Below are 24,489 nucleotides of genomic sequence, written 5' to 3' on the forward strand. Positions count from 1 at the left end.
TAAATAATAAAAAATCTGCATAAAGGTATGTATATTTCTCGCACTGTCATAAAACAACGGTACATAGAGCCATCGAATTTTGAATGACGTCATCCTCCTACGAATATGGGCATCTGGAAGCCAAAATTTGGAATTTGTTTTATCTTCTATTTCGTCATCAATACATTTTTCATCCTTGACATTTTTCATTTCATCAAGGATTACGTCATCAATGGAGATTTCATATTTTGTAAAACGTTTTCATATTTTGTAAACTTTAACTTTTGAGTAACAATCTCAACGATTTAAAAGCGAGCAATAGCAACGCTCTACGAGGGGAAAAAACCTTTTTATCTCCAGCGCGTGGAACAGTGTATTGGAAATCCTAAAGATAGGCTCATTTTAAAATTATTTTGCGACTTTGCTATTGAATTGAATTTTATGGTTTAAGTGCAAAGAACGTTATATTTAATAAATAAAGGTAACACACAAAACGTTAAAAAAAACACCCCTTTGGACGTAATTTAAAACCTGAAACCTTTTAGATTTTTTTTAACGCCTTGTGTGTTACCTTTATTTATTAAATAAAATTTTTCTTCACTTGAACACAAAAATTCAGTTTAATAAAAGTATTAATTTTAAATATAATAATAGTAATTTTAAAATGAGCATATCTTTAGAATTTCGGATACACAGCTAAGCGCGCTGGAGATACAGCTGTAAAAAGGGTTATCCTCCTGTAGAGTGTTGCCATTGCTCGCTTTTAAATCGTTGAGTTTATTAATCAAAAATTCTTTAAAGTTTTACAAAATATGAAATCGATAAAAAACAAATTCCAAATTTCAAATTTGGGCTTTCAGCCCATATTCGCAGTTGGATTACGTCATCAAAATTGGATGGCTCTAGGTACCGTTGATTTATCACAATGCGAGAAATTTACATAGATTAAAGCATCTTCTTCACTATTTAATTTCTTCAAATATAATGCAGGACCCTAACATTTGGTGGCAACAATTTGCAAAGTGATACGCCGTGTATAGTGATTCGACGCAAAATCGCAAAACGAAAACAATAGTCCTTCAGGGGCAAAGCTCCTTTGGAGTAAAAATTAATTTATTTTATAGAAATTTAAAGTGGTCTATATTTGTTCATTTTATAATAAATCGAAATATGCCATGTGTTCCTTGTCCATTCTGAAACCATTAAAAAGAAAATACGCATTATTAAATAAAATATTTTTTTTTTCGTCGAAAAATCTGAGTTCACATTACATTGATTAAGGAAGTAAGAGCTTTACAAGTCGGATGAAAAATTAAAATCATACTATTTGCAATATAAAAATAAGAATATTTGCTAAGAAAGATGACTGTAATAAGTTGATTTTCAAACGAAACTCTCAGTCTGCCTATTTCTCTACTATAAAATGAAGAAATATGATTATTTAACAAAAGTTTATATACTTATTAACTAAATCTGACATTTCATTCTTAATTACACTTAGCTTTTAGACTTTACACATAATAATTGATTAAATTATTCCTTAAAATGTCATATAAATCAATATTTTAAAAATTTTGTAGAATTAAAGGAATGCAAAAGTCTCTCTCTATTTGCGTGCGTAAGATAAAAGATAGGCAAGGTAAAATATATATATATTTGCAATAATCGCTTAACACTTGTGCTTAATTTGGTTCTTTAAACCTTTTTGTCTTAAAATTGTTAATTGCTTAGAAAAAAATCTCTCTAAACTGCATCATTTTAAAATTAATACACTTCAAATGTTTCTAGCATAAGACTAATAGCGCATATAACTACATAACGCTTCAACCAACCATAAAATTGTAATCTGCAAACGGAAGAATGGAGAATAGAACCGAAAAGCAAAATTGAATTGCTTTTTCCGTATACATATAATATTATTATTTAAAGAGCACAGCCCCAATCCTCCTAGCCGGCACAAGCTGGCCGGCCGTATGATCAAAAAATGGAACTGGCCAGAAAAAAACAAATATAAGGAAAAAAACATATAACGTCCAAAATCTAAGTCTCTGTGCCGAATTCCAACTCTATCTCTTTTCGTATTTATAATCTTCATTATTGTCTCTGCAAAATCTTTCAAATTTGAATAGTTCCCTTTAAAATCTTCCTTAAAATTCTTTCTATATTTCTCTCTTGCACTCCTGGTAAGCTTACATTCATCGACGAAGTGCCTGGCGTCCCCAAACTTATTACAAATTAAGCATTTATCATTATTCTGCAGACGAAACCGATTAAAATAAGCCGGGAAACGTCCATGATTAGTCAGTACCTGATTTATATCAACATTATTTATAATGTTCCTCTTCTTGTTTAACTTTATATTTTTCATTAACTCTTTTTTCTTATTAGACGACTCCCAGCAAAAATTCCATTCTGTATAAATCCAGTTTTCCATTTCAGCCTTGGTCTTTTTTTCTTGAATCTTGGATATCAAAATTATTGGTCCCATCCCCAAGTGCCGCCATTTTTGGCAAAGGTGTCCGCTCTTAGATTTCCGACAATTCCACTGTGTGCTTTCACCCAATGTAATTGAACGATATGTTTTCTTTCAGCCTTTCTAAACAAGTCTTTTATTTCATTAATTAGTCGATTTTTATGATCTGGTTGGGTGAGTGCCTGAAGCGCAGATAGGGCATCAATATAAATATTTATAAAACATCGAACTATTAATTTTTTATTAATGAAATTCAAAGCCTCTGTCAATGCGTATAGTGCTGCTTAATAAACTGGATTCATTGGTTTAAGTTTTATTCTCACATTGTTTATTTCCACTCCATGAAAATAAATTACCACAACGCTACTCATTCCCCCATCAATTCCGGAACCATCTGTAAAAACGTCTATTTCGCCACCAGAAGGAAACTCAAGATCCAAATCGTGTCTCTGGGTGAATAATATCCTCATTCTCTTGTTGAAAGGTCTTAACTTGTGAGTACTTTTTGTCCAATTTCAGTATCTATAATAATTTTATTAGCTAATAGAAACTTTTTGTAGTATAATTTGTATAGAATCGAGAGGGGCGGAACACCCGCAAGGACGCAGGCAACTTCAGTTGAAAAGGTGCTGAAGGCTCTTGTAATGGCAAGCATCCAGCCCCTCTGCAGGGTGTCCAATTTCATTCTAATCCTAAGTACGTCCTCTGTTCCTAATACTAAGTACCGCCTCAAGTTCCGACTCCATAAAATATTTTATGGATGATCACATTTCTAAAAATCTCTCTCAGGGTGGAACTCTTTCTATTCAAAGTATCAGCACTAAAATTATACTTATATATAAATGTAAAAGGTGCAAGGATTTTAAGTTTTATTAACGTTTAATTTAATTTTAAAACTTTACTGTCCTCTCTTATTTTCTACTTCCGGCCAGAATAAACGCGGTTAGTTTTAGCTATGCAAATTCAGCTTGCAAACTCTTAAGTATTTAAGTTGTGGCTTTTAGCCAAGAAGTAGTTAGAGAGAGACTTCTTGCTACTTTACCTCACGCGCGCTTTTCAGTCAGTTGCTGTCCGCCTTTAAGGCCAGAATTTAGTTCTCTCGATAACTGAAGGCGTATTGTAGTTTTCCCGCATTCTGCGTACTTCTTACGTAAAGATTAAAAGGCGATTCTTCACGTTACTAGTCTTTTAAAAATATTTGAGTTTATCTCTTATTTAATTTAATTAGTTTTAATCCTTATTTTAGCGTTTCAGACCATAAGTACTGGTCTTTGTATACGAAAGCGCGGGAACGTCTGTAAACTGAAGAATAAAGGATAATTAAACCCTTCTCACGTGTGTGTCGTATCTTCTACACTTACCCGAAAATGGTTTAAAGTAAACTTACTCAGGACTCCAGTATGTTCGCAAAAGAAGTTAGAAGAAATAGTAGTCCTGATAAAGATACCAATGTAACTAAAAATGTCAAGAACGAGGCGTATCTTGCGCCAGCTCGTGCCTTCATTGGAAATTTTATGAATAATAAATGAAAATATTACACAGAATAATACTGCTGCATTGTTTTTATGTACTTCTACTAATGTACTAATTCGTACAAGAAGCGCGATTTTGCGGCTTGCCATATACAGATGTGAAAATAGTTTCTATCTCAATATTATTTTGGTTATAGCTTATTGCATATATCCTTGTTAATCCTTTTCGCAATAAATAAAAAATGTTACACAAACATGTAAAATCTTTCCCTTCCTCCCAAAAAAAGTGGTGGAGTAGGGGATATTAAGATAAGATTTATATACCTGGAATAGTGATAGAACAGCTGGATTATCTTGCATAAGTGAATTTAATTGTTCAAAATGCAAAATAGCTGCCACCCATGGAGCAAATTCTTCCTCCTTTTCCAAATAGCGAGTCACATTAAAGGCAAGCATCGCATCCAAAATTCCTGCTCTAAAGAATATATTTAAGTATGTTTGAGTCACAAAAATTAAAGCTAAATGACGAAACATCACGCAAAATACAATTGTTTTTTCTGAACATATTAAGTGCGAAAAAGGCACATAAAAAGTTAAAACTTTTATTTTATTATTATGCTCATAAATAAATAATTCACTTTATCATATTCTTGAGAAATTTGCTATCAATCAAAGCATAACATATTGTATATTTCAAATTTATTATTCACGAGTTTAACCTCTGAAAGGTTGTGTAATATATACAACATAGATATTATATATTCCATTTTTTCTCTATAATCGAAAGCAGAGAAAATAAGATTGGATGAAATCAAAGAAGTCGAAAGACGTTTGTTACCCAAGAAGTACCTCACTGACTATTTAAGAATATTCTCTATTTTTTGGATTTAGCGCAGTTAAGTATTTTGATTCCATTACAATTACATAATAAGAATCAAATAAGATTAAATAAGAATCTGAAATACGAGACAAATTGTATTTTATAAATACATAGAAAAATCAGATGCTTTGACCAAATGTTGAATGATATTTAAGTGCATTTACCTTCAAAGAATTGATTAAAAATTGTAAGAAATATTTGAAATAATGCTACCTAAATAATCTAATTAGTATGCGAAAGGGAAGGAATTGCCATTCTGTTTATGCTAAGATAACAATACAAAATTGTGTAATAAAAGTTAAGAAAAAAGAGTAGAATGAGATTATTGCTAGATCATGGTACTAGGTCTATACATGATACTAGGTCTTCAAAATCATTGACAGCTATTAATTAACAAAATTTGACAACAAATTGAAACCTGTCGCTATGTGAAATGTACACAAGAATTAAATTAAAAAAGGTTTCTTTTCATTTATTGTTAAAAACTAAGAAGATTAACATAGCAACAAAACATCACAGCTAATAACAGTGTATAATGCATCTTATATTTTCAAAAAAATCGACATTTATGTTTAAAATTTGAATTTTAAGGTCTGCATAAGTTGCATCAACTGTTACGTAAAATACTAGCCTAGGACATAAAAAAGTTTAGTCTACAGGACATAAAAAAGTTTTGAAGCTGTCTAAAATTACCTTGAAAGTGACAAAGCATCATCTACAAGATTAGATCGATCCGCCGCAGTAAGCGTCTAAAAACATGAAGCAAATGAATAGTTAAATGTAACATCTTTGCAAGAGTTCTAAATAAAATAAAAGAATAATGCATACATATATATCCAAAAGTCCACAATTAAAGCATAAGTTATAAAACATAAAAACTGAGTATTAACTCAAACAGAATAGAAAAATCTGTATCTACATTATATACTAACCTATTCATATGCACATACGAGTTTATCAGTTAGCAGTTTAAGAACAAACAGGATATCAATATAGCAACTTATGTTTAACTGTTAAACTAGCCAGAGGGGGAGGAGAAAAGTATATATCTTGTTCCATTTCCTTGTACTCCTGTTGAAAAGTAGTGTTGGTACCGATTATGGCACAAAGATACAGAGCTGAATATAATGGATAGAGTTATCAAAGAGAAGACGTAAGCAAAGTTTTTTAACATTTAAAAAAAAGGGGCACTGACGCAAAACTTAAAACTAGGCTCCTGATCCTCCTCCCCTCAAAAAACCTTGATTGGAGTAGACTTCTAAAAAACTCTATCGACTTCGAGGGCTGTCTTTCATAAGTCCTTCATGAACAGGAAAAAATTGTTCGTAAACATTTTTTTGCCGATAAAGTTTCTAAAATTGCTTTTTAAAGTTTTTTAATAGAATTTAAATAATAACATTACTCATTACTGAAGCAAATGTTTCTAAAGCTGCTTTTTAAAATTATTTGATATAGTTAAAATAATAATGTTATCTAAGAATCAAATAAGCCACATTGTTTAATATCGCAGTTCAAAAGATTCTGAAATGTTTGGAATCACCAGGTGTTAGCCAGTATAAAATTTTAAAAATACTAATCTTTTCTAGTCTTGGCAGGACCGCTCTTTGAATTGGTAGTCGGTAATTACAGGACGCTTCATCACGATGTAAATGTGGCAGTTCTTCGGAGATCTGTCAGTTGTCGTGAAAACATGTTTGCCCAGATAAACTGTTTACAGAAGACTCAAAGGAATTTGTCTGCCTGCCAGATGCCCAACAATTTGCCTATCGCTCATCTCTATATTGTTGTACATGTTTAGAAATACGCCAGGAACACTGAAAGTAACTTCGTGAGTCAGTGGAAACAGTGTGGTATTTATTCAATAAGTAGTCCCTATTACATCTCCAGACATTTCTTACTTAAATGCTATTCACTACCCGACACTTAAAAGCAACACCAAGAAAGAGTGGTCCTAAAATTATGCAAATTTCATGGTAGACGCACATCTCCAAGTTATATGCGAATGATGTGAAATGAGGAGCTCTCCAGTGCATGTTGAAGTAGAAGGAACCTGCAGAATGTTCAATTTTAGTACCGTTATTTCTGCTAGGGAAATCATCATAATTTTTTTTTTTTTTTTGTCTCAGAGGACGCGTGTAGTAGCAGAGAATGTCAGGCCGTCGTCCACGGAGGCAGTTCCAGCAGACAGACGATTTTAATCGGACTGAGAAGGAAAGGTTGGTCCATACACCAAATCTCAGCTGATACACACCTGGACGCGTCCGCAGTGCACCATCTGAGGCAATGATGGTTGGAACAAGAAAATGTGGCAAGTTCGAGGGGTACCGGTGCAGCCAGAGTGACGTAAGAACACGTGAATCGACGCATCCGCAGGCAAGTGGTGGCGCACCCGTAAGCCACTTCTACCTCCATTCTGCAGCATGTTCAAGACACCCTGAATGTTCCCATATCGACCAGAACCATTTGCTGTTGATTGGTGGCTAATGGTCTTCACTCATGGCGTTCGTTAAGAAAACTGCCATTGATTCTACATCATAGACACCAACGTCTGCAGTGGTGCTAGGCTTGAGCGATGTAGATAACGGAATGGTACAGGGTCGTGCTCTCAGTTACGCTTCTGTTTCTCCAATGATGGTACGTGTGTCCACGTACGAGTGTGGCGTCGATCTAAAGACAGGTCCAATCCTGCAGCAATTGTAAAACGCCCCACCGTGCGCGGCGCGGCATCATGGTTTGGAACGCAATTGCTCCGGGTCACCTGTAGTTCATATTCAGGGCACTATTACGCCCCAACGGTACGTGGATGATGTGCTGCGGCCGGGGACACTCTTCCACCTTCAGGGAGTGCCCAATGCCCTTTATCAGCTGGATAACGCCCTACCACACACTACTCGCATCAACCAGTGTGCTCTGAAAGGTGTACAGATGCTTCCTTAGCCACAGTTCTCTACTGATCTCTCCCCAATCGAACACATTTGGGATGTGATTGGACGCCATTTGCAAATCCTGCCATTGCCTGTTTAGAAGACGAACTGTGGGAAATGGTTGACAGGTAATAAGGACATCCGTAGTCTCATTGATTCTCTACCTAGACGTGTCTCTCTATGTTTGTCAAATGTTTCATCACTTTTTGGCCACTCTTCCTTGGTGTAGCATTTTCATTGCTCAATTCTCGCATTTATAATTTTTTTACTCTTGCTTTTATAATCATATTTTTTGACATATTTTATTACATATTACATAAACATTTCAACTTCTGGTTTATGATATTTACAAATAAGGATGTTACGCTTAGTGAATGACCATATTTATCAACCTATCTCTTTATATATAAATAAACGTGTTTAATATATATGCATACATATACATTTTACACAGTAGAAGAAGTGCATAAACAATATTTTACCTTATGGTTAGACTGGAGTAATTCAGTCAGAGTTTTCCATAAGCCATGATCATACATAACTCTATAAAAACCACCTTGTTTTGCATTTACTTTCAACCATTTTGTTTCAGCAGGTAAAACAAATTCGCCTAAAGAAATTTATTTAATTTTAGAACTTAAAATTTATAAAATTCAACGCTTTCACATAATTTGAAATTATGAAGTAAAATAAATTATCAACTACGTAAGTAAATATTTAAACACAAATAAACTGGAACGAGTACACAAATTTTACCTTTTTAAAAATAAAATATATAATGATCAATAACAATGAAAATCACTATCAATTATAACTATTGATAAATTTTAAAGAATATTTGTTAAAAATATTTCATACCCTCAGGCTCATTTAACCAATAAGTGTTTTGCGTATTTGTGAGATCAGTGACGTATGTAACTGGAACACGCCACTTGTAACCGTATGGGGACACGTCATCTGAAGCTTGGACATCCTTAGATTTAGCTGTCATAAGAAATCTTTCTTGTTTGACTTTCACTGTAGGGTGCTCAAGAGTAACTGTAATTAGAGGATAACCTTTTTGCCGTGTCCATGTATCCATAACTTGCGTCACATTTATATGTGATGATTCAGCCTGAAATTTAAAGTCAAAAATTCAAAAGATAAGAATAATATTTATTATTAAATCCTTTTAAACTTTGATTAAGTTCGATATTTTTTACACTTCTTAAAATTTCATAACACGCATAGGTATATTATAATTTTAAGAATTGCTACAAAGCAGTAAATACATTTTTATTAAATTAATTACTTAGTAAATTAAAAAAATTAACAGAAAGATTTGTCGACTACAACACTAGAAAAACTGTAATTTGAAATTTATAAGAATTTCATCTTTAAATTTCATGGATAAATATAGCTTAAGAATGTTTTTTATGGTAACATTATATTCGTGTGTTTGATGTGTATATAAATATTGTCTGAACAGCTTGCTTATGAAATAATTGGCTAGAATATTAAATACGTTACTTTAAAGTTACTTTAAAAAACCAATTTTTTTAATAAATATTTATTTAATAAAAGAAGAATTTATTTATTAAATTTGGTTCTAAACCTTTCTTTAGTTTTATTTTCTCTAAAATCAAATACTTTAACATTAATATAAAATCATAATTGTTATATACATAAATGTTATTAACAGTATAAGCACACAGGATAAACATATTAGGTTTCAATTATTTTTCCGTTATTCTGATGCTATTTAATAACCAGTTAATAATTATTAAATCTATAAAAAAATTTTAACTTGTTAATTTATAAGATTTATGCCTCATTAAAAAGTATTTTAGTATTTATTTACATTATCAGATAGAAATTTTGATTTTCATGAAGCTCCATTTCATTGCATTTTCCCTTTTAAAAGTTTTAGACTTCAAACATTCCACCACATTAAAAATTGTTCTTCATAGGCTAATTTTTCTTCTAATTATAACTTTACTTCCATTTTATAACTTACTCTTCATTTAATGCCGTTAAAACTATGGCCTGTCGGAGTTGGGTTGAAAGTTGCACAATTTTAATTAATATTAACTTAATTTTTTTCCTAAAATTAACTGCAGAATGAATTTCTTAGTTGTGCATATATTATCTCAGAAACAGGCTAATTTTCGTTTGCATTTGTCGAAGATACCAAATCCCCCGAAGATGATGTTCCGAGAAAATTTTCCTTTTGAATGTTCCATTTGATTTGTTTGAATTTAGTTTTTGCACGTATATTAAAAATCACTCTTTTGTTTTTGTTTTAAATTCTAGTTTTAAATTTCCATAGAAATTTGTTTTTAATTTAAAGAAATTTTTTTCCCCTTGTTTTATTATCTTTTTACAATTTGCGGATGAATTTGTTTACCAATTTGCCGATCAGAATATGCTAGAAAATTTCTCTGATTTTGTTAATACACGTATTAATTATATATATATATATATATATATATATATATATAGTATACTGTATATTATTTAATCTTTCATACTTTAAAAATTTGACTTTTCATCATTACAAAAAGAACAAGTCACAAAGAGCAAATAATAGAAAATGCTCTGCAAAAAATAAAAATAATTCAATATTTATATAAAAATTAGAGAATGGAAAAACTATTACAACATTTAATTAAAAAATATCTTCATCTACATAATTGCTAACCGTAACAGGAAAAACTTGTAGTAAAGTTTACACATGAAATATTCCAGTTCAAAACAAAAAGCTTACCTCACTAAATGCATTCCACAGATCTTCAGTACGAGCATTTTGGAAACGATATTTATTCAAATAATTTGACAGTCCATTTTTTAGGGTATCCATGCCAAGGAAATTTGCTAACATGCTTAGTAAAGAAGCACCCTACATATAAGAAGAATTATTCTTACTTATAATTCCAGCAGTCAACAAAAAGAAAAGTAGGAAACTAATTAAAGCTTCGTTATTCAAATATAACATACAAGTATTAAAGAAAAAAATATTATTTATAACTGGAACCGTGTGAATATTCTAATTAAATTCTTCAGTAGGTCAACCTAGTATCACTTACGTGCCAATTTGTTTAATAGTAAGCTCGTTTCTTTATGTTCTTTAACATTCTTGATAAATGATTGAGCAAATTTCTTTGAGTAGACCAAGAAAAAAGTAGTTTTTCTATTTAAATAAGTTACACATGCATATAGTCATTGAACGATTATTACGATCTATACAATTTTATAAGAATGAAAAAAACGAAATTACCTAATCGAACCTTAATAAATAAAGCAAATATGTGTTGAAAAATCAAATGGTTTACCTGAAACAAAGTAAATAAACTACTAAAAAAAAAAAAAAAAAAAAGGTAAGCCTGTCTGTGAATATTAGAGAGTGCAGGTTTACAATGGAGAGGGGTTCAGGTCGTCAGCTGATCTGCAGGGAACAACGTACCAGATACAAACAACCCCACATTGTGGAAAGACACAGTTACAGAAATGGTGGAATAATGGTTTGGGCTGGACTCTTTCTCGGTGGTCAGACTGACCTGCATGTTTTCCATGGAGAAACTTTGAACAGTGTGAGATATCGAGACGATATCCTTGATCAATATGTTGGCCCACATACTGCTGCTATTGGTCCTGGATTTTTTCTGATGGACTACAATACGCGACCGCACCGAGTTCGGGTTGCTGAAGAATATCTTGAGAGTCACGGTATGGAGCGGATGGAATGGTCAGCTCAATCCTCAGATCTTAATCCGAAAAAGAATCTTTGGGAAACAGTTTGTTGCTCTAAGTCCTCCTCCAAGGTCGTTAGGTGAGCCTGAACAAGGATTACTCAGTTGTTGCTTCCTATTTCACTGACTTAATTGATAGCATGCCACCAACGTCGCTGCCACCAATGTATTGCAGCTAGAATGGACACATTCCTTATTAGAACCAATTTTTGTAATGTTACCGCTACATTTTTCCTCAAAACGTGTATTTGATGTACTGTTTCTCGTAGATTAGATTTCTCTGCCAAGAGAGCAATTTTTTTGCTGTAATTCCTGTTTGTGTCGAGCTTTAGACACACTCTATGCCGCATTCATTAAAAAACTATTTAGTAAACATGTTCTCTAAATTTCTTGTTTTCATGTTGCTTCATTATCAAATTAGACAGAAAAAAACATGCTGTGTTTTTAACTTTTGGAGGGCATATATATTACAAAATAAATTAAAGTAGATGTTTCAAGAAATAGTTTCAAGAAAGATCAGATTTTTGAGTCAAGAGGATGGTGTAAAAAAAAAGCATTTCCAACTGACATATATATATAAGTAAGTATTTTAAAGTATTCAACATGTATAGGTTTATTTTTTGGCATGTTGATAAAGTTATTGACTGTATGCTGAAATGATATACATGTCTATTAAAATTATATATATTATGAAATTAAAATTTACATAACAGTTCATTGCTAAATATATAAACTGTTATGCTTTGTAATAAATGGAGCATGATAAATAAGCATTAGGGAATTTGGAACCTAACTGCATTATAAATGTTTTTTGAAGACCTTGAGAAAGAAACTAAAATTTTATAAAAAGTCATAACTAATTTATGTAAAGTTTTAATTTAAGGCATTAAGTTAAATTAAGTTTGAGCATAAGTGCAAAGGTAATTTATTTGTCGTTCAAATGAAAAGGAGTCTTAAGAGGTTTGGCACCTTTATATCGACCAAAAATTGACAAAGTTTTTATGCTTTTGTAAAAAAAGATTTCTTAAAAATATTTTAAAACAAACTCTGTGCAAATACTCATTCTATAGCGAATATCGGTCATGGAAAAAATAGTTCTGTTATGTCTTTTAAAGAGCGAAATTATTTGTTTACAATTGCATTTCAGAAAAAATTTTTCTGTTACATCCCCTGAACTATGTATAAAATGCTTCTGTAATCAACATTATAAAGATACATAGTTACGCACGATAGAAAAGTTAACTTATTTATTTATCTGTTTGTACATTTACTAATTTTAAGAAAGTAATATGCTTACAAAATTCCAAGGCAATTTCATTTTTCAATTAAGATTTAATAAAAATGAGATTTTCCGCTTTCGTACATGATTTCTCTGAACTGGCGGATTAGAATTTCAAGAAATTTTAATTAATTGTGTAAACACGATAACTATATAAATTAGGAAGCCAGTGTATCTTCTGACATAAGAAAATTCAGAGCTATATTTAAATTTGGAATCATTCAAAAATTTAAATTTGCTACTTTTCACTATCTCAGTTAAACTTATGATGATTATGTATGAAATACTGTTTCAACGTATAATTATTTATAATTACAAACTTATAGTTATAGATATATTTATTCATTAATATTATTAAAAACATAACGTGTTTTTACAGCATTTGGAGGTAATTATATCTTTATATTAAGATTTCTCAAAACTGTAATTTACCAGCTTGCGTATGTGATTTCTTTGAAACCATTGTTTAGAATTTAAAGAAATTTTGTAATAGGTTTAAGCTAGTCATTAGTTAGCCATTTTATACTAATTCTACGTGAGAATAAAATGACTAACTTCTAAGCTTCTTGCATAAATATTTTAGAACAACCTCTAATTTTATGTTAAAAAGTATCCGTTTTGGGGCCGTCAAAAATAAATGATAGTAAAAAATATAATAGAATTCCATTATTTTAAAAATATGGCATTTTAATTATATATTATACTTCTAGTTTAGAAAAACATGTATGTTAAAAGCAGGGATTTGTGAATTCATAATAATGCTCTCAAAAATTCAGTTTTTTTACCGATGACGATTTATTATTATAAAAAGAAAGGTAGTATACAAAAGGAATATGAATATAAAATTTTACATACGTACAACCTGCTATTTATAAAGATACTGACCTTCCATAAAATGTTTTATATATTTGGGATATTTTGACATTTTAAATGTACCTGACTCTAACAGGATGTTTTATTTTGCCAAAAAGGAACTAAAGTAACATAAGGGAATTAAAAACATTCATTCTTTGATTCACATACATGTCTAAAATGTGAAATAAAATTCAGTTGTCCTAATCCACATTTATTTCAAAATCTCTCACTTACAGTTGTTACTGTATACTACTTCTGTATATACCTTCTCTTTAATGAAAGTAATACCTGATGCGGGCACCACATGACTTCTTTGTAAGGCCCATAAAAATTATACACAATTTTTTGCTGCATTTCATTTAAACTTATTTCCTCCAAATTTCATTAGAGATATATTTCTCATTCAATTAATTAAGTTCTGACTTTGCTATACATGAAAACTTAAACCATCATTAAAAATTGTAGAATACAGAAAACCTTCAAGCATCAAATACAAATAAAAACAGTACATAAAAAAAATTTTTACAATTAAAATTAAGAGTTTATATGCCAAAACAAGCCATTCGGCCAGCGTGCAGTTAGACAAAATTTTCTGTGCTCAAAATTGAATGTTAACTTCTGGTCCCACAGGGCAAAAAGACACTGAAGTTGATGCACCAGCTGACTTCATTCACTTCTCTACTAAAAGTTTCAAATTTAAACAAATGGCGGCCTTGTTAGGCCTAGCACCTAAAAAACTTAAAACTGTTGATAAATCTAAAACTACTGCATGCAGATTAACTAAAGGCATAAAATCTTAACCGGAACTTAAGAACAGCATAGTTCAATAAATTTTAAAGCAAAAATTGCACAATGACCAACATGTAAGAATATATATTACTAGACGTTTTGGGCGGCTAATAGCAACAAAAAGTGGAAATGCATAATTAAATGTTATAGCAGTCTGATATACAAAATTTCAACGTTCTACTACTACTCGCTTTTGAGTTAATTTGAGATACATACATGTATATGTGCGTACAAACGTCACAAAAATATCTATTCTGAATCCATTTTTAATCTGTTTTAACCATTTTGGAAAAAAGAGTAATTTATTCTGTCAGTACGTACAGCTACCATCCCTAAGCATTGTTCAAATGGATTCGAGAGCGGTCAAAATGGATATTTTCGTTGAAATATGATTCCCGAAAATCTTCGCGATTACGATTCTTCCTTTACTTCGTATAAGAAAGTAATAAATAAACAAACACTTCATTTTTCATAATCTTGTTTATGCGTTATATCTGTTATATATTTTAAAAGAAAGTGTTATAAAAATCTATACATTTTAGAATATAAACTTGATAATTACACACCTTTTTATAAGATATGACATCAAATGTTGCATCGATTTCAAGGGGATCAATAGCATTAGTTACTATTGGGTGAGAAGTCTGTAGACCATCCATAGAGAGAGCGTCTTGAACAGTTGTGGCAACAAATGCATCCATCTACAAAGAAGAAAAACAGGTGGAAAACAACTGAAAATTACATTTATATTCATAATAACATACATGACGCGGTTTAGTCGGATTTCATATAATAGACTGATAGAGATTGGATTAAATTGAATTATTCATTATAATAAAGCAAATGAGGGATGGCAATATCATGTTAACCCCAGTTTTGATAAGCCTTCTGTGGCATTAAATTTTGCTTTCAGATCTACTTTAGTTTAAATATTTTCTCATTTTTCCCACCACACTATGGTCCTGAACGGAGGCAAATTTTTAGTTGTTTATAAAATATCAATTCGAGAAGGTAGCGCTAACAAACATACTCGTTAGAGGAGAAATATCAGACATAATTCAGAGGCTTTCTATGCAGAAAAAACTGTACTGTGCATTTGCACGGATGCAGACTACTTTGAATATTAAATCCTGGACACGTGAAGACAATCAGATGACTTATCGTTTAATCTCAAACTTCGAAATAAATTAACTTCAACTCGAAAAAAGGTTTATATCAAATCTTTTTATTTAATTTTTAAGCTTGACGACAACACAACCTGTGTACTAACAGAAAAAAGCTTGCAGAAAAACAGAAGAAATATTAAAGTAAAATTCAAATATTAAATTATAAAGTAACGCTCATCTGTAAGCTTTGACTCGGGACCTCAAATTCGTCCTGGCATTTACAGTTAGCAAAGTTAAAGCCGATTCAAATAATTCAGAATATGAGGGAAAACAATTGTGAAACGGTCTGCACTAGTTGTAAGCGTTTTCTGTCGCAATCAAGAACTCTGAGCTTAAATACATTGATTAATCGTGGGTGCGAAAATAAAGGCAAAATATTCGGATAGCTGATTAATAAACATAAAACTCTACAGTTTAAACTGTTGTTTTGTACCAAGTTTTTTAAAGCGTACAAACCATTTGTTTCTCTACTTTTATTCCATTCTGTAGGCCATCGTAAACCACGGGTGACTGAAATCAACATTATACATACTGAATTGAACCATGAAGTAGTCTCGTTTGAATGTGATATAATTTCGAGATTGTTTTACTAAGTAGTTGTACTTTGGCAAATTGAAATAATCATACGTACAACAGAGGAATGAGGTCTTCTGCTGCAAAATTTCACATCTATTTCCCTTTGCTGATGTTCTTTAACAAGAATGCCACTTTCATCATAGCATGCTTTAGGAATTTCGTAAGTTAACTACATAATAACGACCACTAGAAATATTTGAATACATATTCAAATCGTAAATAAAATGATCGCTAGTCCAAGCGTATTTTTCAAATTCCAGTAGGAAATTTCGATTTCACGAATGCCCGTCTTTCTGGAAGATTAGTGAAGCTGAATAATGTCCTGATGCATTCAGTTACTTCATATCTTTGCATATCTCAAGCTGGAAATCGAACCACGGACCTCTGGAATACCGGCCCAGCGTGCTACCGTTACACCACGAAGGCACGCTAGGGAAGTGGGAGTATACCTTATAAGTTAAGCTTTTCATATCTCGTACAATAAGCAATCCTGGTTCTAATTAATAAGAGAGATTTTTCACCATGACAGAATATAACCACATGTGGGATAAGTGATATAAATGAGAGACTTAAACTTGGAGGAATTTAATTTTGTCCCATCTCTCATATTCACCAGACATTGCCTTTAAGAGTAATCTGATCAGTTCGAAATTAATTCGCTAGAGCATTTTTTGCGGGATGCATTATTTTGAAATATTTATCAGGTCAAAACAGTTTTACGTCTTTTTCTCATTAAAAGGATATTGAACATTAGGTTCAAAGTTGGAGAATAATTGTTAATAATAATAGCGATTATGTAGTTGGTTAAGGTAAAAAATGTTTTTGATTACTGGCAGTCTTTTATCTGTCATTTTAATATGACGTTACCTTCCAGCCTATCCAATACATATACAAGATATTTTTTGAGGGGGGGGATTCGCTCTCGCTAACTAAAATCTCCGATTATTAGAGCATATTTGTTGCTTCTCTCAATTTCGTTTATTGAGATTCTACTTTAAGAGGTATATAATGATTATAAATAAAAAATTATGTGACAAATATATGTAATTTTGAGTTGTAAGTCAGAAAACACTATTTAATATTACTAGTAACATAATCTTTTCTTAATCTCCGATGACACTTCTAATAAAATTTATATTTCTCGCATATAGCAGTTCTTGAAACAAACATCTTTTTATGAATAGCGTGAATGATGTATGATAATCTGTTTCTTAAGTCACTTTGTTCAAATTAAAGGAGTCAGTTACATTTCAAAAACATAAAAAATACATATATACCTTTTTCCAATCTGGTTTAATAATGTCTACAATAAGAGATTCCATAAAACTTGCAAAACCTTCATTCAGCCATAAATCACTCCACCATTTCATAGTCACAAGATTTCCAAACCACTGAAAAAAGCACCATTTTTTTAACGTATTCTAAATGCTTTTTTATGAAATATAATTTTAAAAACAGCCGGAATGGGAATCAATTTAATTACTGCAGCCAGTTTGTGAAAACACTAGGCACCTTTTATTCTTAGACTTTTTACTCGTTTAAATCCATGTGATTATTCACTGTTATTAACTGTTATTCGGTTTCATTATTACGAATATAGTTTCGCATGAAAGTCTACAAAATAATTTTAAAATTAAGCGTAATAGAGATTATAACATTTTTTAAACTTAAAAACATCAGCAGAAGAAGGCAAAGGGAAGAAACTGAAAGATCTTAAATATTTTAAAGACATTAGTCAAAGGTACATTTTAAAGTTTTCAACTAAGATTTTACAGCAGTTTTCCTTAAACCAAGAACGTTTAAACAAGAAAAAACGTAGAAAGTAAAAATGATTCAGAATTCACGATCTTTAGCTTGGCTTCGATACTTTTTTCACTTCTAGTTCCAACTTTTCAGAATAAATAAACTAACAATAAATAAATTCACTTAATTTATAAAAGTTTCATTAAATTAAACTATTACATCAAAAACTAAATCAAAATTAATTTAATAAAAAGAGAATAATATACTAAATAAACAAATATAAAAAATTATTACTCAGTGTGCTATTAAGCAGCCAATTTATTTGATACACTTAATTAAAAAAACTTAATTTCATTCTATTCTTTTAGTGCACATGGTCATTTTAATCGATAATACTGAAAGACAAGTTCAAATGCACACTTATCTCACAAATTTCTGACTATTATAACTTAGTCTAGTTGATGAAAAAAATGCTGAGTCCATTACATTTAATTGACAAACACAAAAACATATTTAGGAGGTGCCTATGTATAATGATAATTTGGATGCACAGCAGTAATGTAACCTCATATTTTATTAAACGTGGTGAATATTTCGGAAGCCACATAATTTAATACCCTTCTTTGGGGAAACATTAAAACATGCTTTCATCGCAAACGATTTCTCTGTGACTCTTCCGTGTCTCAAGACAATATGCCTGAAACTCTTTAGCCGTTCTCTTGTGGTTTTTATACTTTCTCCGAATGAGGAATTTAAGATAATTACATTTTCATTAACTGTTTTATTACTTGAAAATATTACACACACATATACTATAAATACATATCCTCTCTAACCTGTCCCCCCCGAAAAAAAAGAAAAGGTAGGAAAAGTAAACTGGTGCAGATGAGTGAAAGCAAATTATCTAGTTACTCAAGTAAGTGCCTATTTTATACATGAAAAATAAAGTGCTTAAACAAATCTTTAACAATCATATAGCTTTAAAATATCTTTCAGTTATGCTTAAAGGAACAGTTTTTGATAATCAATTACTGAGAAGTAAAACTTTAATGTGCCTGACAGCAGTACAAGCATCAGGTGTGTTGATGAATGAGGCATATGCTGGAAGATCCAATATGATAAATGATTTTCAATTTAATGAATGTTGTTGTCTGCAAGAAATATGCGCTATTGTCAAGGAAAGCTGCGATATATACCTATATCTATATATGTATTATAAAAATACTTTTATCAAAACAAAAGTTAAAAATCAAACCTGATGAGACACTTCATGAGCAATAACGGAAGCCACTCTTTCTTGACCTTCGGATGATGTTTCTGAAGGATCGTATAAAATATTTATCATGCGGAATGTTGCAAGCCCCCAGTTTTCCATGGCTCCAGCAGCAAAATCAGGAATAGCTGCCATATCTGTTTTAATTTAAACATAGCTGTTTAATTCTAATTTGCATCTGTGACATTTACGAAACAAATATTAAACAGAAGCTTGAACAAAAATATGCATCAGTTTTTCACTTACATTAAAAAGGTCATAAAAATTATTGGTGTGGTTTTGCTGTCGAAGTTTTTACAAATATAGTGCAATAAAAATGCAGTAAAATAAAGGGAAAACTGTCTAAGTGTTCTTGGAGACTGACATTTAATTACATGAACAGTATCATACTTTTCAACAATCAATATTTATGTCTCCATGGTGATCCTAATCACATTCTTCGTTGCTTCACCCTTTTCATTAATTTTCTTAAAACACGTTGTTAACAAATTTACAAACAGTTTACACGAAAAAACACAAAATCACGAGAAAATTAGGAGTTATAGTACGAGTTGTTTACTGAATAGTTACAACAGGCATACTGGCGCTCATGGACAGTTGTCATTGTTTCGAAAGTTCTAAATAAGGGTAGTGCTCACAGTAGTAACTCGTCGAATTTGGGTCTTATTCCGGACACATATCATATATCAAATAATATCCTAGCCAGATGTACATCAGGTTTTGACTTATTCCAAAGCAGACATATGCTGAGGTACCACTGTGCGCTTATTTGATCCAGGTATTGAATAAGTTTGTAATATATTATGCATAACCTAATACAAAATCTACTACTACTAAACTACCCAATATGAAAATTGTGAAATAATGAATTAGTTATTTGAAATTTCATAAAAATGAGAATCCGAATACGATCTGATTGTTATTAACATAGCGGATTATTAATGAATCGTGGGAATAAGACAGTAAAAAGTAGGACTGATTTTCAGCCGAGAGAAAGTAGTTTTTAGCCTTGTCGTTTACTAGCAAAACTTGTTTTAATGGATTGAAATGAGCAAAAAAAATGGCAACAAGTTTCAGAAATTTATAAAAGTATAAAACACTTAATAATATTTGCTAATTTATTAAGTTAATTTTAATACATAAAAATAGTGCCGACAAAATTCTATATATGACCTTTAGTTTAGTTATTTGTCGACGCTCTTTGTAAATACATAATTACAGGTACAAAAGTACTTTTATAAAAATTACGAGATTAAAATCTTATACGGTATTATTGTTCACATATTTAGCAACAGTTTATGCTCATTCAAAAAAGTCAACACAAACAGTTTGTCATCCATAATGCAAAACTGAGAGAGATACTTAGTTTTAGTTTGAGGTCATATTTTTTGAAAATTCAGGATTCAAGCACAAACTAAAAAAGGGCAACATCTAAATCTGTACGTAATGAAAAATGAAATATCAGTTTAAATGAGGTTTTTATGTTAACTGATGTTAACTGATTAAGTGACTAGCCCTGATATGCAGAATGCCGTGAAAAGTTTTGATCAATACAGATTTTATCAAAGAGGAGATCTTTTTCAAAGAATCTTATATAAAATTACACAGTCTTATAGAACAATTTTTCAGAGTCTTATAGAATAGAAAACTTGAGTATTGGCTTATATCTAGCTCGCAACATTTTTTTTTAATAAATTAAAAATGAAAAATATTTCTAATCCAAAGAATGTTTTTGTATAACTCATAAATAACTTGCATTTTAAATTATATTTTAATAAGTCTTTTAAAAGTTGCTATGTTTTTCTGTAAGTTTCGTTAAATTTGATTGAATGTAAAAATAATGTATATGCCATAAGAAAAAAACAATCTGTATGCCGCAAGTAAAACGTATGTTACTTACAGGTTTACAGAGCAATTCGTCAAATATTTTTTTATATCTATTTACAAAATATCTGAAATCCAAAATGTCCCGTGACTTTTGGCTATCTAGTGCATATCATGGAAGAAATTATGCTGCTCTGTGGTCTTTGAATAAATATTGTAAACATTATGGCTTAATTTGTTTAATTTTAAAATTCAATACCTTGTCTTACATAATGTACTAAAATATGTTTTTAGCTATTTTCTGAGTTTCTGCTACTCCGATAATAAAACAAAATTGGGCATTCCAAAGCAGTAAACGTTTAAATAACTTTTTATTGAAAATTTTGTTTTTTTTAATTTGCAAAATGGAACACTAATCACTAGTTTTAAGCATTGTAAGAAATAATTACTCATTTGACATTATACACAATCTATCAGATCCCAAAATGATTAAATTGAAAATAATGTGAAATAACTTTAGTTATATGCTACGCAGTTATGCCTACATTTACTTACACATACTTTTCCTAAGTAAAAGAAAAAATTCATTTCAGCTTGAAGCTAGTCGTTTTGCTTAACGATAGTTGTCTATTATATCTACTCAGAACAAATCGCCAGGAAGAGGGGCAGTTTATCGCACAAAGGTTCTTTGGAGCCATTTGCTATATATTTGCCTTTAAACAAAGTCACTTTCATGAAAATCTCGGTGTTTTTAATTAGAACGCTTTGCACGTAGTAAAGCAAATTTCATTATTGTATATCTCTGTAAAGATGGAAGTGTATCAAAACTTAAAGAACATACAAGTGGGCTGCAAAAGGCGTGATAATAAACCTTTATTCTGGAAACGATGTGATAACATTCATAATAGGAAATAAACAGATTTACCGAGAAAACTGAAGGTGCTAATTTCCACTCTGAAGGTCCTAATTTGCAAACAGAAGACAATGAAAGGCAGTACTCAGTCATGGAACGAACATTTTCAAAAAAATTCGATTAAAAAAATGTAATATTTGCTTGTGTTAAAGAGCACTTGTATTAATAAGTAACGCACAGCAAAGTTACCAGTTAACGGAGCAATGGTAATTGAAAATGGAATTTGCAGATAAATATGATTTATAGAGCCTTACCGGAAACAAGATGACCGTATGAAATTTAATATGCAGGACGTAACAGGAAAGAAAAAAGTATCGAATTTAAAATTGTGAACAAAGTATCGAATTTAAAATTTAAAAAGTATCGAAACAAAGTATCGAATTTAAAATTGTGATACATTTCAAAGTATCAGTTTTCCTTTGAAAACTGATACTTTGAAACCTTTAATACAAAGACCTGAAATTTACAAACATCATTTCGTTAATGAAAAGGGATTACTTAAAAATCTACTTTTATATACACAAATAAAAACGAAACACGATGGTGTAACATAATATTTAGCTGCACGATTTGAAATGTTAAAAAGCATGAGAGAAAAAAAATTGAATGACAGAACTAAAATGGTATTAATAACGCCAAACAATAAAAGTTTCACAGAGCAGTCTAGAAAAGCACAAAAAACGCATATTATAGCATATTAACAATTTTTAAACTACTTTAGCTATAAACGAATATTATAGCTAAAGTAGTTTAAAAATTGTTAATTTCAGAAATATTCCCAAATTTATGATTTTACGAATTTTTAAAACATATTAAATATAATTAGTATATTTTAGATATATTTTAAGCAAGTTAAATTCAGAAGTTATTATTATCGATTTAAAGTGAATTTAATTCATATTTTATTTCTGCTTGAGAAATTTTATTATTCTATTAAAAATAACTATTAAAGATAATTTGATAGAAATTGAAAGTTCTATTAAAAATATATATTAATTAAAATTCTGTTCAAAATATATATCAATAAATAGTCTTGAAAATTCTATCAAAAATATAGAAAGGAAATGCTTGTTAAGTGTGGTAGGTCTTATTTCCTAATGCTTTTACATTTAAGTATTAATATTAATATGAATTATCTTTAATTTCTATTTAACTTTACTTGTACATTCTTCTCAATTATATGATTTACAGTAACATATAAATAACACTACAATGAATTAATTATAAGATGCATTAATATACAGCATCGTCTTGTTTCTTGGAACGCATCGTGCTTTTTAAATCTCTACCAAGCTAAAGCTGAATTTTGCAATGTTTAAATTAAAATTTCGTAAGTTGCTATAATCTATATTTATTATTATGCTTTCACTTTTAAAGTAGTATTAATATAATAAAGCTATTAGATATCAAAGAAAATATTCTGACACACAGTTACGCCCCCCAATCCTCAATTCAAAGCCTCTCGCAATGTTAGTTTGCTTATTTAAAATGTTATGAAAATACAAACTCTTTGAAATTTATCAAACAAAAGAGATTACCCAATTTAGATAAAGGATAGGGGATATTGAAAAATGTCTTGCAAAAATGAAGAACATCAGCAGCTATCTCTAGCGCAAATTCAGACTGCTCGTATTGTTCAGCTGGAATTAACACTCTAACCTGAAAGAGTAAACTGATATTTATGTTTCAAAAAAGATTACATACTTTAAAAACAATCAACAAAAATTAATTTTGATGTGAATTTTCTGATTAAATGTTCATATGATTTTCTCATTGGCAGTTAATTATACAAAAGTGCGCCTTAATCAGAAATCGATAAGTTTTCTTTACAGTTCTATGCCACTTAACATCTGTATAACTTCTTCAGCTGGCAATATACTGACTTATAAAGAATGCTTTCTTGAATTGAAATTGAGATGTGGAACTGGATCATGGGTAAAATGTTCACGAAAGGAATGTTTCAACATGTTAAATTCAGTTTTATGCCAAATTTGAAAATTTTTTGTCCAAAGGAACTTTGTCTCGAATGACTCTGAATGTCCGTTTCACTTTTCGAACTGTTGCCACCAACTATTATTTTTGAAGTAATGCTGCTTTGAACGTAATTTAAAGTCTGAAAATTTTCAGATTTTTATTTTTATTTATTTATTTTTTTCAAATAGTTTACTTGGTATTAAAGCATATTATAGCTGGAAACGGAGCATAGTGTCTTCTACTTTCAAATGTCTTATCTCTAATTGCGATATATATATATATATATATATATATATGCAAGATAAAAAAATATATAAGTGAACTTCTAAATTTAATTGGCTATAACCTCTTTTATTTTTCACTTAATTTGGTGACTTCATCTCTCTGTCTAAAAATAGCGAAATAAGTCTAAACTGAGTCATTCAAATTAATCATTTGATCTTACGTACCCTTAATGCAGATATCTCGTGCCCAATCAAAGTAATTGTAAACCAAAGCCTTTTGACTCCCTCCTTTGTTCCTCTGCATTACTACTGCAACACTCTTTCCCTTTTTGCTTATGCTTTCTTCATGTTAAGATGCTTCTGCAATCGCAGTTCTCGCTTCCTATCGTGACAGTTATCAAAAATGTAAATGTTCTC

The 24,489-nt window shown here is 30.6% G+C and overlaps 1 protein-coding gene across 1 annotated transcript in view; it reads right to left on the reverse strand.

Annotated features, from left to right (window-relative positions):
* Window positions 1–24,489, reverse strand: part of LOC118196179 (endoplasmic reticulum aminopeptidase 1-like) — a 75,688-nt gene that overhangs the window by 35,779 nt on the left and 15,420 nt on the right. The window contains exons 4-12 of the mRNA XM_035367593.2: window positions 23,413–23,533; window positions 19,120–19,274; window positions 17,399–17,512; window positions 14,946–15,080; window positions 10,475–10,606; window positions 8,587–8,842; window positions 8,211–8,338; window positions 5,498–5,553; window positions 4,249–4,399 (exon numbers count right to left, since the gene is read on the reverse strand). Of these exons, the coding sequence (XP_035223484.1) occupies window positions 4,249–4,399; window positions 5,498–5,553; window positions 8,211–8,338; window positions 8,587–8,842; window positions 10,475–10,606; window positions 14,946–15,080; window positions 17,399–17,512; window positions 19,120–19,274; window positions 23,413–23,533 (1,248 nt within the window). The remainder of the gene's footprint in view (window positions 1–4,248; window positions 4,400–5,497; window positions 5,554–8,210; window positions 8,339–8,586; window positions 8,843–10,474; window positions 10,607–14,945; window positions 15,081–17,398; window positions 17,513–19,119; window positions 19,275–23,412; window positions 23,534–24,489) is intronic.

Source organism: Stegodyphus dumicola, chromosome 12 (assembly GCF_044657685.1).
Source record: "Stegodyphus dumicola isolate Sdum_Otavi_A_Nest chromosome 12, ASM4465768v1".
Classification (NCBI taxonomy): Eukaryota; Metazoa; Arthropoda; class Arachnida; order Araneae; family Eresidae; genus Stegodyphus; species Stegodyphus dumicola.